The sequence below is a fragment of the Carcharhinus amblyrhynchos genome, chromosome 22, assembly GCF_965287045.1.
Source record: "Carcharhinus amblyrhynchos chromosome 22, sCarAmb.v2.hapA, whole genome shotgun sequence".
In the NCBI taxonomy this organism is placed as follows: domain Eukaryota; kingdom Metazoa; phylum Chordata; class Chondrichthyes; order Carcharhiniformes; family Carcharhinidae; genus Carcharhinus; species Carcharhinus amblyrhynchos.
The window spans coordinates 37,348,597-37,366,750 of NC_137345.1; the positions used below are offsets into that span (position 1 = coordinate 37,348,597).

Below are 18,154 nucleotides of genomic sequence, written 5' to 3' on the forward strand. Positions count from 1 at the left end.
CCCCAGTGACAATGAGTGAACAGGGGCCATTCACCTTGCTGTTGGGTGTGGCAAAGTACAGCTCTGTCAAATAGCCAAAGATGATTGGTGCAGAGTGTAGCAACATACAATCACTGAAACATAGTGGGTCAGATATGAAACATAATCCAAAGGGCTAATGAATGTTAGTCTTTATAACCAGAGCTTTGGAATATAATGCAGAGGATATTTGATTGTGGCTAAACAAAGCTTTGGTTAGACCACTGTATAGTTCCAGCAGCATTCCTTACGAAGAGGATATTGGATTTAGAAGAGGTTCCTTATAGCGATTTCCCAGAATATCACCCAATTACAAGCCTTACACTGAGAAAGGATGACCACCTGTGTTCCAGTAAATACAAACCCAGTTTAATATATAATTTCGTTGAGACTCTTCAAAGAGCAGAAATTTTTTCCAATCACAGGGGAGCTGAAAATCCAAATCAGAGTGTTCAGGCAAGCGGGTCTCCACATAAAGAGTAGTCAAAGTTTAGAACTCTCCCACAATAAACAGTACATATTCTTCTAAAGAGTGAGACAGGAAGGACTAGGATACAAATTAGCCACTGAATGGTGGCACAGGCTCAAGGGGCCAAATGGCTTCTTCCTATTTCTATAGTTTCCAACTGTCCTGTGCAAATTTAGAGTTAGTGATACAGGCTCAGTCTTGTTTAAATTTACAAATTAAAATAACAGTTTTCCCATTTATTGCTTTAATTAAACAAATGATCAATAAATTAAGTACAAGATCATGCATATCTGACAAACTTCTTTATGAAATATCATGATAGCCATTACCAGAGGAGATGGTCCCCAAAGCAACCTCAGTGCAGGTCCTGGACTTTTAGGCCTGGTGGTGAGCCTCCAGAATAAGCAGCCAGATTGAACCAATCTTTGACTGCTGGGCTGTACTTTAACACCAGGAGCAGAACCTCCGGGTTCAGCGTGACAAATGAATCAGTTACAGGTGATGGGGGGAGTCTTTCAGCCCTGCTGTACATCAACTAACTAGACTTGTAGCAATCTCAAATTAATCCAATTATCCCCATATCACTGCATCAATTCCAGACTCATCTCATTCTCTCTCCAGTGGCCTGTGCATCAATCCCAAACTCATCCCCACTCACTGCTTTGAAAATTTCTTGAAGGTGCAATGGTCTTTACTCCAACATTTTACTTTGTGTACATAGTTTTTCCCAAGCCAAGGGGTCAGCATGGTGACAGAGTGGTTAGCACTGCTGCCTCACAGCACAGAGACCCAGGTTCAATTCCAGCCTTGGGTCACTGTCTGTGTGAAGTTTGCACATTCTCCCTATGTCTGCACAGTTAATCTTCCACAGTTCAAAGATGTGCAGGTTAGGTTGACTGGCTATGCTAAATTATCCCTTAATGTCAGGGGAATTAACAGTGTAATATGTGGGGTTACAGGGATAGAGTGGGAATGTTGGTGGTGCAGAGACGATGGGCCAAATGGCCTCCTTTTGCACTGTAGGGATTCTAAACCAAACCCTTCAGTTTTTGCATGCTGTTAAATCACTGCTCTTTTCTTACCACAGCTTCCCATCCCAGACAGCACCTTGGGAAATCAGAAACGTTCTTTCAAAAAACTGCACACACTACTTCCAACGGTGACCCACATTTGGTATTAATTCATCATCACTCCCTTTGTATCAGACAGTTCAAAAGGAAACTGCCACCCAGATTTGGGCCACCTTAACATGAGGTGTGTGAGAGAAGCGTTTTGTCTTTTTCAACTGTACCGAGGCACAGGATCTGTAAGCGCAAACAAACATTGTCTACTAGAAATGAGACATCATGGCTGGTGTGTGTCTGGGGCACGTTGTTCTGCACATACCCATTCCCACAGAATCATTTCTCTTATTGAACTGTTTCTGATTTGAATGTGAGGTTTATGAGTCAGGATAGTCATACTTTGATAATTGTTTAAATACTTTTAAATGACATTTGGAACAGGTCCACCATTAAAATAAATCCCAATATTCTGACTCCTTGTTCAGATCTGAGCTCATTTATTGCACAAGAGCAGATACCCTGAGTTCCCCAATACTGCACTCATACTAATGTGAAATATTACATTAAACATACTGAGGCACAAGTTCAATCAGTCAATATTGGTCATATCCCGTCATCTGTTACACACACTGATGAGATAGCTCTCTGTCAGTTATCGCTGGTGTTAGATACAATGTCCATGTGCCCAGGCAAGGGTGGGCAAAAGCCAAACCCTGCTTTCAACTGGCTCAGCTGTGCCCTGATCCCAGCCAGGAAGTGGTGCATGGGATAAAGGGGGGGGGGGGGGGGCATGTGTCTGCCATGTTTGAATGCCCCAAAAGGTTGGCATCTTCAGCTGGGAAGAGAAGGCAAACTATCTGCCCATGAAGTAAATACTGAATCCAACAGTGTAAGGGGGGATAGGGTGGGCAATGTAGAAAGGTCTGCCAATGTTTCAATCAGTAACCAATCTATGGAACAGACTGGATCAGGGATCAGGGCGAGTAAGCAGTTACTATTGCTGAATTTAAATTCAGGTTTGATTTCAGCAAGTCCATTTTTGTGAATAAAATGTAGAAGCAATGGCAAAATTAGATGTTCATACAGCAGATTGTGAGGAACGAGTGACTGGATCTAAAGTTCCCAGAATTCTTCACCTACAGATTCCTTCACCTTCTGCAAGGGTCGGTTGTGAAATATTTAAGACCTGAAGCTGGGATCAGTCAACAAACTCCATCATCCTTGAATCATGCAGCTACCAGCACGGCAGAAGGTGAATTCAATGAACTCTGATCTTTTTTTTGTTATCTGATGATTTTGCACATTAAACAATGTTTTAACAATGGAGCATGGACAAGCAGCCTTTACTGTGAGAAATGCCAAATTTGATATTGTGTGGGCCCTCAAAACTATTCCAATTGCCCCATGGAATCACTAATAAAGTCCACTCGATGTCATGGAATCCCTACAGTACAGAGTCTGCACCAATTATCCCCATAACCCCACATATTCACCCCATTAATCCCTCTTACCTACATACCTTGGCACAATCTAGAAAATGCTGGGTAATCCCAGCAGGTCTTTCAGCAGCTGTGGAGAGAATAGAGCCAACATTGAGTCTAGATGACCCTCTCTCAGAGCTGGAGACCAGGCAAATTGGACAAGATTTCTCCTATATTTGTACTGGGGACGGAGATGGGTTTCAGGAGCTATAATTGATAGGAATGGTATAGACCAAGGAATTAAAACAGTGATGGGAATAGCTGAGAAAGGTGCTAAAAGTATCCATTGAGAGATCAGAGATTGTTAGAGAACAACCTGAGAAAGGTGATAGTTGGCCTTGGGTGGGAGATGGGGCCAGGGGCGAACACAGAGACAGAGGGAGACAAGATGGAGAGTGAGATTTCAGAAGTAGACAAATAAAAATAATATAAAGTAAAGGAAATGGATAAATAAGACAAAATGAAATAAATGGAAATGGGGTGAAAGTGGAGGGGAGACTGCATGTTCTGAAGTTGCTGAACTCAATGTTCAGTCTGGAAGGCTGTAAAGAAGCTTTTGGTATTGGAATTGGAAGATGAGGTGCTGTTTCTCCAGTTTGCCTTGGGGTTTTAATCACTATATTCTCTCTCCAGGCTCGCTGAGATTTTCCAGCATTTTATGTTCTTGTTTCACATTTCAACATATGCCTTTATTATAAGGAACAATTTATCACAGCCAATCCACCTAAACTGAACATCTTTGGAGAGTGGGAGGAAACCCATGCAGAGACAGGGAGAATGCAAACTCCACATAGACAGTCACCCAAGGCCAGAATCAAACCTGAGTTCCTGCGCTGTGAGGGAGCAGTGCTAACCACTATGGCACTTCTACTGCAGTCTGGGGCTAGAGTGAAGATTGGAGTTTGATCCCTTGTGTATAAAACAGCCATCAGATGCTGCACAAGCTTCTCTCCACCACTCTCAGCAGGCTGGAGAATTACTACAGTTACAGATGTTCCAAAGGCCTACCTCTGTCCACACTTGCATTGGGGAAACTGACAGTGAAACAGCATGGAACAATCATTGGTTTTTGGAGCTTCCTTGGGTTTTGTGACAGCACAGACACAACAGTTTTCACCATCCCAGAAACAGTGTAGTGTAAAAGATTGGACTTGTAATTATGGTGCAGAAAATAATTTAGTCTCCCCACTCACAATAAACAAATGAATCAGAAAACTCCAAAAAAGGTTTCAGACAGACTCTGTGATGTTAAGTAAAAGGTTTTATAATACAGTTTTAAACAAAGTAAGTGGCCATCGTAAAAAGCAATACTGCAACTTACACAACACTTATGCCAGGACATACAGGACACAGCCCCAGGGACACCAGACCCAGTCCCTCTCACAGCCCTCCCTCTGACTGGACCCACTCACTGGGAGGGCCACTTTCCTCCCCCTCCCATCTTCCTCCTCCTCACTTGTTACCAAGGCCAGGCCTGTCCAACACCCCTACCCCCGACCAGATAGAGAACGACTGGTGCTGAAATCAGTTGCATCAGCCTAGACTGAGATCCAGCGTTGCTGTCTGCTGGGCTACTGCCTGTCTGACACCAACATACCAGACTGGATCAGAGCTTTCAAACCATTAGACCTCGCAGAAGGTAACACACACTCACTTTCACACTCAAGATCGGGGGGGGGGGGGGGGGGGGGGAGGCACGGTGGTGCAGAATTTATGGCTAAGTTCAGCCACACTGTTGTGCTGTAATTAACTGCTCCTCTAAACAAGGTCACTGATCTTCACAGCCCCCATCCATCACCACAGTTTTAGTCGGATTGGGGGGGGGGGGGGGGGTGCGGCAGACTGAAACGACTGTTAAAAAGATTTACAGAACAATTTTCATTATGTGTACAAGGCCCAGTCAGTTATGCAGTGCTCAGACTAGTTACTTGCCCCACCCCCCTCATATCAGAGGGAAAAAGATTTTCCCCAGTGCCTTTTGTGACCTCCATCAGCGTCTCTCCTGTTATGCTGCAACCTCTGCTCTAGAATGCGGTGCAGGAAGACTGGGGTCTTAAAAGGGGAACAGACACAAAATTGCGGAACCCAAAATGCACTAAAACTTACCGTTCATCAGCTATGGCAACAAGCTACCTCAGGGAGCTCTGCAATATTCACAACTGTTGTCGATTTTAATCATTAACTCTATCCGTGTACTTGAATTACTTCCTTGGGCCCTGGTTAGAATGTGGTTAATGGAAAAAAAACAGCTCACTGATCCCAGACCAACATTCCTATTGTGCAGGAGGTTGGCTTCCCTACAAAGACACAAGACCAGCACCAGTCACCTGCAGCTTCACCAGTGGTGTGGCTCCATCACCCTCAATAACGCGGAGTTACCACTTCATCTCAGGAATCTCTGTATCTGACTCGCCTGGCTTCGACCATCCCAGCCCATTCCTCCACCCTCAGCCCCAATCCCAGACTCATACAGTGACACTGTGGGCAGAATCACTTCCCCTCTGATGTAGGCCCAGTCAGAACATTCACTTTCACTCAGTAATGTACAGATCCCACCTCATCCATTTCCCAGAGCCAGCAAAACTCCTTTGGAAATCTAAAGGAAGCAGCAAGATTGTTTGCATAGGCGAAATTCATTCCGACTTGTAGGAGGAAGCAGGGCAAAGACAAACAATCAGAACACCGAAAAACTAGTCAGAAATTACTGCCAGGTAGTCAGAATTTCATTCTAATCAGTGGTTAGCATTTGCCAGAATATCCAGTCGATGAGTAACAGTTTCTCCTTTGCCCCTGGTGTTTACTGAAATGGCAGCTGCAAATGCACTGAGCATTCTACAATGTGACACATACCAGTTTGGACAGTAACACTGGGCCAGGAAGCTCAATCCAAGGGAGATGGAAAGGGAGAAATAAAATAAGAGATTTTTCTAGTCCGATTACCTGGGGTATAAACTAGTTCCGACCAGCAGGTTGCTGAATACCTTGGAACTAGTGCACAAGCTACATGTAAATAATAAAACTCAGCTCTGAAATAAAAATAGTCTCCAACCGATCCTGCAGATTCAGGCCAGTTACTCCCCAACCCACACACCCAGAACAATGCAAATAGGGCCAACATCTTCTATACAAGTACAAACACACAACCGGTATTTACAAACAAGAACCAGCACAAATGCTTTCCCTATAAAAGAATAAAGCTGTATATAGTTAGAAATCAAAATGAAATCAACACAGAGCTCATTATGAACTCCATCCAATTAATAAACGCATCTAAATGCTGATAAAAACACATGATGATGAGAATAGTACCTTGGTGTTCGCAGAGTGCTAGACTAGACAGTCATCAACAGAAACAGTGAGTGCTGGCACTGCCAGTTTCAGCACGGGGAATGAATGGCTGTGGGGCAGCTGCATACGGGCAGATGTATTCAGGCAGCTGTACACTATTCAGGCAAACATACAGGAGCCAGCTGTATCCAGTAGATGTACAATGGTCAGCCTGCACATCACTGTATGTATGGTGAGTCTGACTACATCACCCTCTGCTCAGTATGAGCAGGACCTGCACAGCACCAACACTGAATCACTGGAAAAAGCAAAATGCTTTTGACATGGGGAAAGGGACAAAGCCCTGCCTCAGCCACCAGGGAGCACAGAGTGAAGGAAACATCATGTCAAGCCACAGTGGATGCACTTGCTGGTAAAGGTTTGCTTTATCAGCCACGAGCAGCTGAAGTGGACACAGCAGATTCGGGCACACAGCCTGTAACTGGCAGTGCAGGAGAATGAAAGGCAGAGGCTCTGGAACCAGAGGGGCTTGTGGCAAAATCCCACTGAGCTCTCTGCTGTCAAAACTGCTGGCTCAGACACGTGCTGCCTGAGCTCCATGGCTGCTTTGAGTCTAATATCAGCGCCTGCCACCAGCAAGAGAGATTATAAGGGATATCTGGATATTAGGAATAAAATCCGAGTAAATTCTCAGTCCTTCACAACTGTCACTATCCTCGGTAGTAAGGCTCCACCAACGGACCAATCAAGTTGCTAAGAAAAATAGGCACTAAAGCAGTGACATTAGCCCTTGGGGTCAAAGTTCATCACTTCCCAGACTTCATGTAGGAAGGAATGGCTCCACGAGCGGTCAGTCCCTCAAATCGTTTATAGGTATAGTTGATGAAGACCCAGTCCTTGTTCTTGTAGTCTGTCTCCGAGTGGTTACTCACTGCAACTGGACAAAAGGAGAATGTGAGAACACAGCAACAGATTGCTGCTTTATTTGTACAATTAAAAGAGCCACCAATCACCTCCCCCCTTCCATTAACCTGCTGGCTGCCAGTCAGCAAACCCCAGATAACACCATTCCCACAATGGTACCTCAGACAGATGACTGTGCAGAGCCATCACTGGGCTAATGTGGTGTAAATATTTCACACGGATAATTCATTAAACCAATGCAGGTAAGCAGATGGCGTGCAATGTCTGTACACGATCAATGTGTCCAGGCTGGGGTGCTCTGAGGTACGCAACCAGCACCAAGCCCGGCACAGACCCAGCTCACCAGCAGCAGACAGTTTCAAATTTGCCTTCACTAAATAAACCCCATCCCTGAGGGGAGTTGGAGAGAGATACTTGCTACAGATATCTACCCAAAGGGGACAACCACACCCTCGTTCCGGCCCTGCCCATGGAGCCGCCCCATGCCCGCCATTTTCATTTAACAGCTCCAAATGGAAGGAAACATTGTAATATTTCACTTTGATATCCCAAAGTGGGACCAGAGGGAGAGCATACCTAGAAAAGGTGGGGGGGGGGGGGGGGGGGGGAAGCACCCAGAAAGCGTGGGAGGGCCTACCCAGTGTGAAGGTTTACCCAGTGCCTGACGCCCCCAGTGTGAAGGTTTACCCAGTGCCTGACGCCCCCAGTGTGAAGGTTTACCCAGTGCCTGACGCTCCCAGTGTGAAGGTTTACCCAGTGCCTGACACTCCCAGTGAAGATTTACCCTGTGCCTGACGCCCCCAGTGTGAAGGTTTACCCAGTGTCTGACGCTCCCAGTGAACATAAGAACATAAGAACATAAGAAATAGGAGCAGGAGTAGGCCATCTAGCCCTTCGAGCCTGCCCCGCCATTCAATAAGATCATGGCTGATCTGTCGTGGCTCAGTTCCACTTTCCCGCCCTCTCCCCATAACCCTTAATCCCCTCTCTTATCAAGAACCCATCAACCCGCTTCTTAAAAATATTTAGCGAGGCAGCCTCCACCACTTCAACGGGCAGAGAATTCCAGAGATTCACCACCCTTTGAGTGAAGAAGTTCCTCCTCAACTCCGTTCTAAACCGCCTCCCCTTTATCTTGAGGCTGTGCCCCCTAGTCCTACTGTCTTTTTTGAGCGGGAAGAGTCTCTCCACCTCTATCCTATCCATCCCATTCATCATCTTATACGTCTCAATGAGATCTCCCCTCATTCTTCTAAACTCTAACGAGTACAAGCCTAGTTTATTCAGTGAAGATTTACCCTGTGTCTGACGCCCCCAGTGTGAAGGTTTACCCAGTGTCTGACGCTCCCAGTGAAGATTTACCCAGTGCCTGACGCTCCCAGTGTGAAGGTTTACCCAGTGCCTGACACTCCCAGTGAAGATTTACCCTGTGCCTGACGCCCCCAGTGTGAAGGTTTACCCAGTGTCTGACGCTCCCAGTGAAGATTTACCCTGTGTCTGACGCTCCCAGTGTGAAGGTTTACCCAGTGTCTGACGCTCCCAGTGTGAAGGTTTACCCTGTGCCTGATGCTCCCAGTGTGAAGGTTTACCCAGTGCCTGATGCTCCCAGTGTGAAGGTTTACCCAGTGCCTGACGCTCCCAGTGTGAAGGTTTACCCTGTGCCTGACGCTCCCAGTGAAGATTTAACTAGAATCCCAGTGACAACACCGATGAAGATCGTTGGGTCGAAGGGCCTGTTTCCCGTGCTGGTTTGTTCTTTGAAGCAAAGATCCAAATTGAGTTGCAGAACCCGTAGTTGAAAGAGGTTAGTTGCATTTGAAAAGAACACCATCATTGACGCACTGTTACTTACACACGCAGATAATAGAAGCAGTAGGAAACAAGAGAACACCAGAAACGAGCTGAGTTAGAAGAGTATACTGATGCCAGATGGCAGCAAAGATATTCACAGTGGTCCCCATAATGTTACGAGAGGTCATTCAATGACTTCCTTGTTTCTCCTTCCACAATGTATACTATTTCCAAACTAAAGGTTTCAGGTAGTGTCTCCCTGCTGATCCTCCACTCCCACAGCCACACAGTGTCTGCCCATCTCTTCCTTCAACAATACCTACTGGGATATGGTGCCAGTCCAGAAGCAGCAATCAGCAAATAGCAACACTGTACCCCAGCAGATTGCAACCCCCTGTGCCCCCACACTGTCACAAGTCTGAGATTTACCCTTCCAAATGGACAGAGATCTGGTTACTGTAAATGATGTGTGTGCTGTTCCATTGCGCAGTTTGTTCATGGTAGTGAGTAACTGGCCCATAGATTTGGGGGTGGGGGGGGCGGGCGGCGGAATGGTTGGTCCAGATTTGATCCTGGTCCCTGCTAAGTAATTGGTTCTCAGTCAGGGTAATACAATTGGTCGCATGCTTGGTAAAGAGAGTGAGTAATATTACCTCAGTCAGGCACGGTCCTCCATGACTGAGCAATCACACTGAGTGAAGGATGGGGACTGAGGGGAACAAAAACTGCAGAGACACTTTCCACAATAAAGCAATCACTTCAGATGCAACTCAGAAGTTGACGGAACATCAAGAGATGAACAAGTGGAAAGGTCATGGGGGCTGTGCTTGAAAACAGACCGAGGGAGGGGAGAGGAGACAGCCCCACTATGAATAGGTTTGCTAAGTACTAAGGGTCAGCAGATCTCTCTTACACCTTGGACATCAGAGAAACAAAGAGGTTATAAAATGGCAGCTCCACATGAAGCCAGCCGTGTGGTAAAGTATAGGAGCAGAAGATTTTAGTAAGGTTGAGGGGAATAAAATGCTGGTTACCTGTCTTAGAGGACAGACACTTCTTACCACTACTTTCTAGCCCTGCCTGTGATACTCCTAGGGAAGAATAGCAGAAAGCACTGCGTCATATTCAAACACATCAGCTCCAATTAAACATAGCAATCCCATATGGGACATCAGGATGGGCACAGCAAGAGGAACACCAGCCAACACAGCCTCATTACTGACTCATCGACGGAGTAAACCTCAATACAGTAATAACGTACTAACAGTCAGTGTTTCAGAACACATTCGCTAAAAAGGAGGCGGAATCAGAATCAAAACGAACATTTTGGATAAATACGTGAAGTGGAAAAATTTCCAGGCGATGGGGGCAGAGATACAATGGCCAAATAGCCTCCGACTGCACTCAGCAATTCAAACCAAACTGGATTAGAAAGGGCACTCGGATACAGGGTATGTTGACTGATTATTAGCGGATAGCTTCCACTGTCTAAATTCCATCCATAACAGGGTCCAGTATCGATGCAGCCCTGGAATACTGGCCGTCTGGGATTAGGGAATGAGAAAACATCAAATCTGATGGCTCCGTCAGAGTACAAATGTCACCTCACTTATATAAAGCTTTTACAAAGGAATCTAATTCAGTAGCTGGCTAACTGGATAGTGGCAACGCCAAACTGCAGCTGCATCAAATCAGCTTTAGACCCCACAATACTGCCACCACCCCCACCTCCCCTCGAATGTGTGTAAGGTCCTTGTACAGTAGTCACACACAGTCCCTGTCTCAGCCCTGAGGAATCACAGGCAGTCGAAGGGGAGGGAGTGATCCCTGCCTGAGCCTGGGGTCTCACTGAGGTTCAGAGACAGTCGGGGATGATTCATTTCCTCAGCCTGGGGTCTCACTGGGATTCAGAGTCCGTCAGGAGGCTGGGACGGATAATATCTGAGGTTTGGGGTCAGTCTGGGTTCCCGCTGCAGAGTCGCAGCCCTGATTATGTGAGAGGTGATTACAACTCTCAGCTGATGTCACAGGGATAAATAGACACAGATTATCCCAAACAGTAACAACAGATTGTTTCAGGAGATTCTTACTGATTGACCCGGGCTGTTTATCCAATACGTCACCCAACAGAAACACTGTCCTCTATAACAAACACCTTTATTAAATAATGTCTCCATAAAGCAACGGCATTTATAGAAAAGACTGAACACTGACTCTGTAGTCATGATCTAACTCTCTCCCTGAACGTACACCGTGTCTCACCTGGCTGCAAGATGTCTGACTCAGGAAATTCATCAAAGTTAGATGTGTCATCAATACTCTTTATTTCAATGGAGATAGCTGCCGGCCTCTCCCTGGAAGACAAATAACGATTACAAACTGGAAACTGCTGGAGAAAAGTGTTAAACAAACAGACACAGGCAGAAAGAATCACCGAAACATCATATTAAGCTTCATGTGGCTGCTTCAACTTGTAGCTACAAAGGCCAGCAGTGTGAGCGGACACGGGACTCCCACTCCCCAAGGCTGGGGACGCGGGACTCCCACTCCCCAAGGCTGGGGACGCGGGAATCCCACTCCCCAAGGCTGGGGACGCGGGACTCCCACTCCCCAAGGCTGGGGATGCGGGAATCCCACTCCCCAAGGCTGGGGATGCGGGAATCCCACTCCCCAAGGCTGGGGATGCGGGAATCCCACTCCCCAAGGCTGGGGATGCGGGACTCCCACTCCCCAAGGCTGGGGATGCGGGACTCCCACTCCCCAAGGCTGGGGACGCGGGAATCCCACTCCCCAAGGCTGGGGACGCGGGACTCCCACTCCCCAAGGCTGGGGATGCGGGAATCCCACTCCCCAAGGCTGGGGATGCGGGAATCCCACTCCCCAAGGCTGGGGATGCGGGAATCCCACTCCCCAAGGCTGGGGATGCGGGACTCCCACTCCCCAAGGCTGGGGATGCGGGACTCCCACTCCCCAAGGCTGGGGACGCGGGAATCCCACTCCCCAAGGCTGGGGATGCGGGACTCCCACTCCCCAAGGCTGGGGACGCGGGAATCCCACTCCCCAAGGCTGGGGACGCGGGACTCCCACTCCCCAAGGCTGGGGATGCGGGAATCCCACTCCCCAAGGCTGGGGATGAGGGAATCTGGTTGTGTGTGTGTGTGTGTGTGTGTGAGAGAGAGAGGCATGATATTTACAAGCAGGAAGCCAATGCTTTGCCGCAGAGTGGAAACAAGCAGTGGAGCAAAGCCACAGATAAATAAATCTGCCTATGTGGTAAAGTGGGTAAGAGCTGCACGCTACCAGTACAGACTGAGGAAGTGACACACTGCCCTCTCCCCCAGGCAGGTAGCTGCACATCTGGGTCACCCCTGATGAATCTCTTTCCTACCTGATATGCTCCCAGTCAACACATTCAAAGAACAAATTGCTCTTCACGTCTTCAACTCCATTGGCCCCAATTCTGGTTTCCGATTCACAGCAGAACCTAATGGATCAGAGATTACAGCAGATTAAAGACAGAGGCACAAACACAGAGCAAACTGCCTGCACTGGCTCACAGTCACAATCACTGCTCGGGGGAAGTAGGCAACACACTCACAATGCAATAACTTTCAGAATCTTACAGCACCATCTCTTGCTGGGAGTCATATCCACAGGCAACATCACCCATTACATATCTTACTCAAGTGATCATTGAAATCGACACAAGAGGCTTCACAGCCTGGTCCATATCTATGTTTATTTAAAATTCACACATGTATTGCCCAGCAGGGGTCAAAGTTCTGGAGATCCTGTCCCAGCCAAGCCCAGGAACACTGACACACATTGTGGTGACATTGAAGCTGGGAACCAGGCAATTGAAATGCAGCCTGAGGCTGGGACCAATGACTCCCACATTGTTCTCTACTAGAACACAAGGATGGATAACTTAAACTAAAGCTCAACTAAGAGAAGCTGACAATGAACACAACATGGTGAGTGGAGATATGGCATGAGATCGACACAGACAGCTTTCAGGATACTTTACCTCACAGCATATGGCAATTTTAGTAACATACTCAACTCCAGCACAGGTACAGCACAGGGTTAAATACAGAATAAAGCTCCCTCTACACTGCCCCCATCAAACACTCCCAGGACAGGTACAACACAGGGTTAGATACAGAGTAAAGCTCCCTCAACACTGTCCCTCATCAAACACTCCCAGGACAGGTACAGCACAGGGTTAAATACAGAGTAAAGCTCCCTCTACACTATCCCCATCAAACACTCCTAGGAAAGGTACAGCACAGGGTTAGATACAGAGTAAAGCTCCCTCTACACTATCCCCATCAAACACTCCTAGGAAAGGTACAGCACAGGGTCAGATACAGAGTAAAGCTCCCTCTACACTATCCCCATCAAACACTCCTAGGAAAGGTACAGCACAGGGTTAGATACAGAGTAAAGCTCCCTCTACACTGTCCCCATCAAACACTCCTAGGAAAGGTATAGCATGGGGTTAGATACAGAGTAAAGCTCCCTCTACACTGTCCCCATCAAACACTCCTAGGAAAGGTACAGCACAGGGTTAGATACAGAGTAAAGCTCCCTCTACACTGTTTCAGTTGCGGAGAAGACAGGAGTGCAGCTGGTGCCCCAATGTTATTGTGTTTACTCTTTACCTCAGAATCAAGTCCTTGGCTTTCTCTGAAATGGGAACCTCTGGTGGGAATGTAAGGGTCTCCCTCCAGTTCATCACTTTCTTGTATGTCTCTTGAGGGGTCTCTGAACAGAACGGTGGGTAGCCTGAATAGAAAGAAGAAAAACTGATGGTAGGACATTGTCGATGGAATAAAGTGTGCAGTGTGTAGGAACAATACAGCTCCCCCAGGATCACACTGCGCCTGCACTATGCGGACTCGTTACCGCGTGCCTGCGCTATGCGGACTCGTTACCACGTGCCTGCGCTACGCGGACTCGTTACCACGTGCCTGCGCTACGCGGACTCGTTACCACGTGCCTGCGCTACGCGGACTCGTTACCACGTGCCTGCGCTACGCGGACTCGTTACCACGTGCCTGCGCTACGCGGACTCGTTACCACGTGCCTGCGCTACGCGGACTCGTTACCACGTGCCTGCGCTACGCGGACTCGTTACCACGTGCCTGCGCTACGCGGACTCGTTACCACGTGCCTGCGCTACGCGGACTCGTTACCACGTGCCTGCGCTACGCGGACTCGTTACCACGTGCCTGCGCTACGCGGACTCGTTACCACGTGCCTGCGCTACGCGGACTCGTTACCACGTGCCTGCGCTACGCGGACTCGTTACCACGTGCCTGCGCTACGCGGACTCGTTACCACGTGCCTGCGCTACGCGGACTCGTTACCACGTGCCTGCGCTACGCGGACTCGTTACCACGTGCCTGCGCTATGCATACACCAGTCCCTGCATGTCGGAAATGCAAAATAATCCACTATCTGATCACACACTACAGGCAGGAGCAAGCTTACCGATCAGCATCTCGTACATGATGACCCCAAGTGACCACCAGTCGCAAAGTTTGTTATATCCTGTCTGCATGAAGACTTCGGGTGCGATGTAATCTGGTGTCCCCACGGTAGAGAATGCCTGTAGGTAAGGGCAGGAAATAAAACAGAACCATTAGGGAATAAGGGATCGGAACTAAAAACATCCCATATCTTCATATTAATGCGCACCTGTGCCATACAACACGGTCTAAGTTTCACAAGCTCCAGGGACATACATGGAGTGCAGACAGGTCTGACAAGTTGTCTCATCTGCATCTATGTCAGTGTATAAATTATAATGAAACTCAGCCATTTCACACCATTACCCTAACCTTCCATAAAGTATGAAGGCTAACCAATAACAGAGCCTGTCACAGGTCAGTAATCCACCTTTCATGAGCAATCTGGCCACCCTCTCACCATAGGAACATGCCAAACATGCCAGCACAGATGTGCATCATTCACTACATGTTAAAAATCTCCATAAGACATCAGGTTCATCTGCTGCTGGAGTATTCACTGCTCCTGATGTGGTCTCCTCTACACCAGGGAAACTGAACGCAAACTGGGTAACCCTCATTGTTCAGTCTGCAAGCATGACACCGACCTTCCTGTTGCTGCCATTTTAACTCAGCATCCCGCTCTGCTGTCCATGTGTCTGTCATTGTCGTGCTGTAACGTTCCAGCGAAACACAGCACAAACTGGAGGAATAGCACCTCATCTTCTGATTGGGCGCTTTACAGCCCTCAGGACTCAACACTGAGTTCAACAACTGTAGACTGTGATCTTTCCCCTCTATCTTGACAGCACACACGCACACTGTGTGGTTTCTTGTTCAGTTTTTTTTTTTAAAATCAGCTCTTTGGCCTGTCCACAACCAACCCCACACCCCAAAGCAAAAACAAAAATCTGTCGCTGGCTGTCCACTTGCTCCCATTAACATAGTAACCAAAAGTAAGAATAGGCCATTCAGCCCTTCGTACCTGCTCTGCCATTCATTTTGATCATGACTGATCATCAAACACAATATCCTGAACCCCCATATCCCTGGAGGCAACAGGGTACACTCTGAGGAGGAAGCTGCATGACCCATTAAAGCCACTTCCTCATCCATCCACACGGTCACCATGGTGACTGCCTGTACTCACCAACTGTCGCCGGTTCCTCTTCCACGTTTCTGCTTTCCGCTTTGAGTTCATGTTCTGGAAAGCTGAGAGAGAAGATAGATTAGGGCACACAGCAGATCATCACAAAGTGTTTAGGCAGCAGGCTCTGATTAAATCCCCCCCCCGCCCCCCCGTAGTACAAGATGCATCATGACGCTGATGGCCAGTTGTTGGAAGCGTCACTCAGTGCTGCACTGAAATCAGACAAAGCACAATGTCCTGGTTTTAGTTCCAATCTGATCCTATTCCAGCTGGCAGCAATCATAGGAGCTACACTGGGATAATGAGCCAGGGTTCAGGATTCTCATTCTCTACGCAGGAACAGCAGCTGGATTGTGTGGGTGTCAAGCAATAGGGTGGGAGGTTTTGCTCCTCCTGTGTTCATACAGCCTGCCTATAATCTACAGCCAAACTCAAAGCACCAGTCTTCCTCATTTTGCCAGGAATGTGGGAGAATGTCTAATGAGCAAAACGATACTATTTTAAGCAGAAAGCAGAAATAGGATTTATATTTACACACGTCTGTGAAGGTGCAGGGCAAGAAGAGTGTTAAAAAAACAAGTGATACTTGGCTTTAAATGGGGGCCACAGCACCTTCTGCGGGGGGGTACAGCACTCTCCCAGGGGGCCATGTCACTTTCAGCAGCTCAGCAGGGGAGATTTGTTGAGGTTTTCATAATCACAAAGGGATTTGATAGCATAAATAAGGAGAAATTGTTTTCAATGGGAGTGCTGGTATCCAGAAGAGACAGATTTATAGTAAAAGGCCCAGAGGTGACAGGAGGAGAAAGATATATTCATAGATCCTTGCTGTAATCTGGAATGCACTGTGCAAAAGGACAGAGCAAGCAGGATGAAATAATCCCAACCCAGAAATGGATAAATGCTCAAAGGGGAAGAATTCGCGGGATTATGGAAGTGGGGGATTTGGAGTCATTGCATACTCTTTCAAAGAGCTAGCACTGGCACGATGGCCTGAATGGCCTCCTGCTGCACTATTTTAGACTAGGATTGTCTGACTAGTACTTGGGGCAAGTTGCTGATGTGCAGGAAGCCTTAACTGTGCAGAGTGTGTCTCCTTGGTGGGGGAATGAGAGAAAAGAATCTCTAATAATATTTCCTGTTTTACATCACCCACACACCAACTCCAGACCTCCACACCTCCTCAAACAACAGCTCTTTCCAAACCCTCACCCCGTCCATAAAACCACCGTTTGACCCCATCAAATCTGTGCCAGCTCTTCACTGAAGCAACTCTCATTGCCCTGTCCTCTGGACCCGGTTCTGTTTCAAATATCCATCTAATTTCTCCCTTTAGGATTGCAGTGGTCCCAGCCACAGCCAAAGCTATCAAGGCTCCAGCAACCCCCTGTCTTTCCTCTCCCTTTAGTGAGGGCTTCAACTGATGATCTGAGTCACTGACGACCCAACCAGATTCTAGCACTGGGAAAGCATCTCTTTGATACACAGGCACAATTCACTGTCGCTGCAATATGCCAGTTTACGATAAGGTGAAAATAGTCAGTCCTTTCTAATGCCTGGTGCAGGGACTGTCATTCCAAATTGTCACAAAAGCCGCCCCAGGGCTTGACTGAACAATAGGGAAAATGTTACTCAGGTGGCTGATTCCACGTGCTAATCTGTTAATCGCATCAGTTACTCACTGAAATCACTGGGCAAACTGTGGCTGAGGTTGCGATAGAATTCCGTTCGGTGAGCCTTCTTCAATCCCGTGCACAAGCCAAAGTCAGACAGCTTAACATGTCCCTTAGAAAACACAAGGTAAAAGTCACTTTAGCACTGCAGCCAGAGGAATGACAGCTCCCACAGCCTGTTAGTCTGACGGGATTCTGTAAAGTCACAGTGACTTGCCAGAAATACTGGCATTTCACAGAGGACATCTCCAAACACCAACCCACAAGATCCAGGAGGCTGCCAAAGGGACAATGGCTAAAGTTATTTTGTCATTGCAAATCCATGTTATTACCCACATTGATCAACTGAATAGACTTTATTTTTATAAACTGGCTCATGTAAATAAAAACGAAGATATCAATGACTGAAAATACAGATTAATCTTTCAGTAAAATCCAGGGGCAGGTGTACACTCTGTACCTTGCTGTCCAGCAGGAGATTGTCTGGCTTGATGTCCCGGTGGATGAACCCCATTTGATGAATGGAGTCAATGGCGAGTACTGTCTCTGCTATGTAGAACTGAGTCTCCTCTTCACTCAGCGTGTCCTTCTTCATCAGCAGAGTCATCATATCTCCTGTAGGCAGAGAAATTCAATCCCATATCATCTGCTCAGATCATTCAACAATCTTGCTAGACTCCAGCGACCACAGAGAAAGCCACAGCCGGTTAACACAGTCAACCACACCAAGTCAGGGGCTCAGTTTGTGCTGGGTCAAGGTGCAATACAACTACAGCAGATTTG

At 47.4% G+C, this 18,154-nt stretch overlaps 1 protein-coding gene across 4 annotated transcripts in view; it reads right to left on the reverse strand.

Annotated features, from left to right (window-relative positions):
* Positions 1-4,275: 4,275 nt before the first annotated feature.
* The window catches only part of LOC145357065 (serine/threonine-protein kinase 38), a 94,959-nt gene continuing 81,080 nt past the window's right edge, over positions 4,276-18,154 (reverse strand). For 3 of the 4 annotated variants that reach the window (XM_080210142.1, XM_080210143.1, XM_080210144.1), the window contains 9 exons: positions 17,832-17,986; positions 17,381-17,483; positions 15,699-15,760; positions 14,532-14,649; positions 13,700-13,823; positions 12,424-12,519; positions 11,298-11,389; positions 10,070-10,126; positions 4,276-7,257 (listed from right to left, as the gene is read on the reverse strand). In XM_080210142.1, coding sequence (XP_080066268.1) covers positions 7,127-7,257; positions 10,070-10,126; positions 11,298-11,389; positions 12,424-12,519; positions 13,700-13,823; positions 14,532-14,649; positions 15,699-15,760; positions 17,381-17,483; positions 17,832-17,986 — 938 coding nt within the window. In that variant the 3' untranslated portion in view covers positions 4,276-7,126. The remainder of the gene's footprint in view (positions 7,258-10,069; positions 10,127-11,297; positions 11,390-12,423; positions 12,520-13,699; positions 13,824-14,531; positions 14,650-15,698; positions 15,761-17,380; positions 17,484-17,831; positions 17,987-18,154) is intronic. The other variant, XM_080210146.1, reaches the window with a different exon arrangement.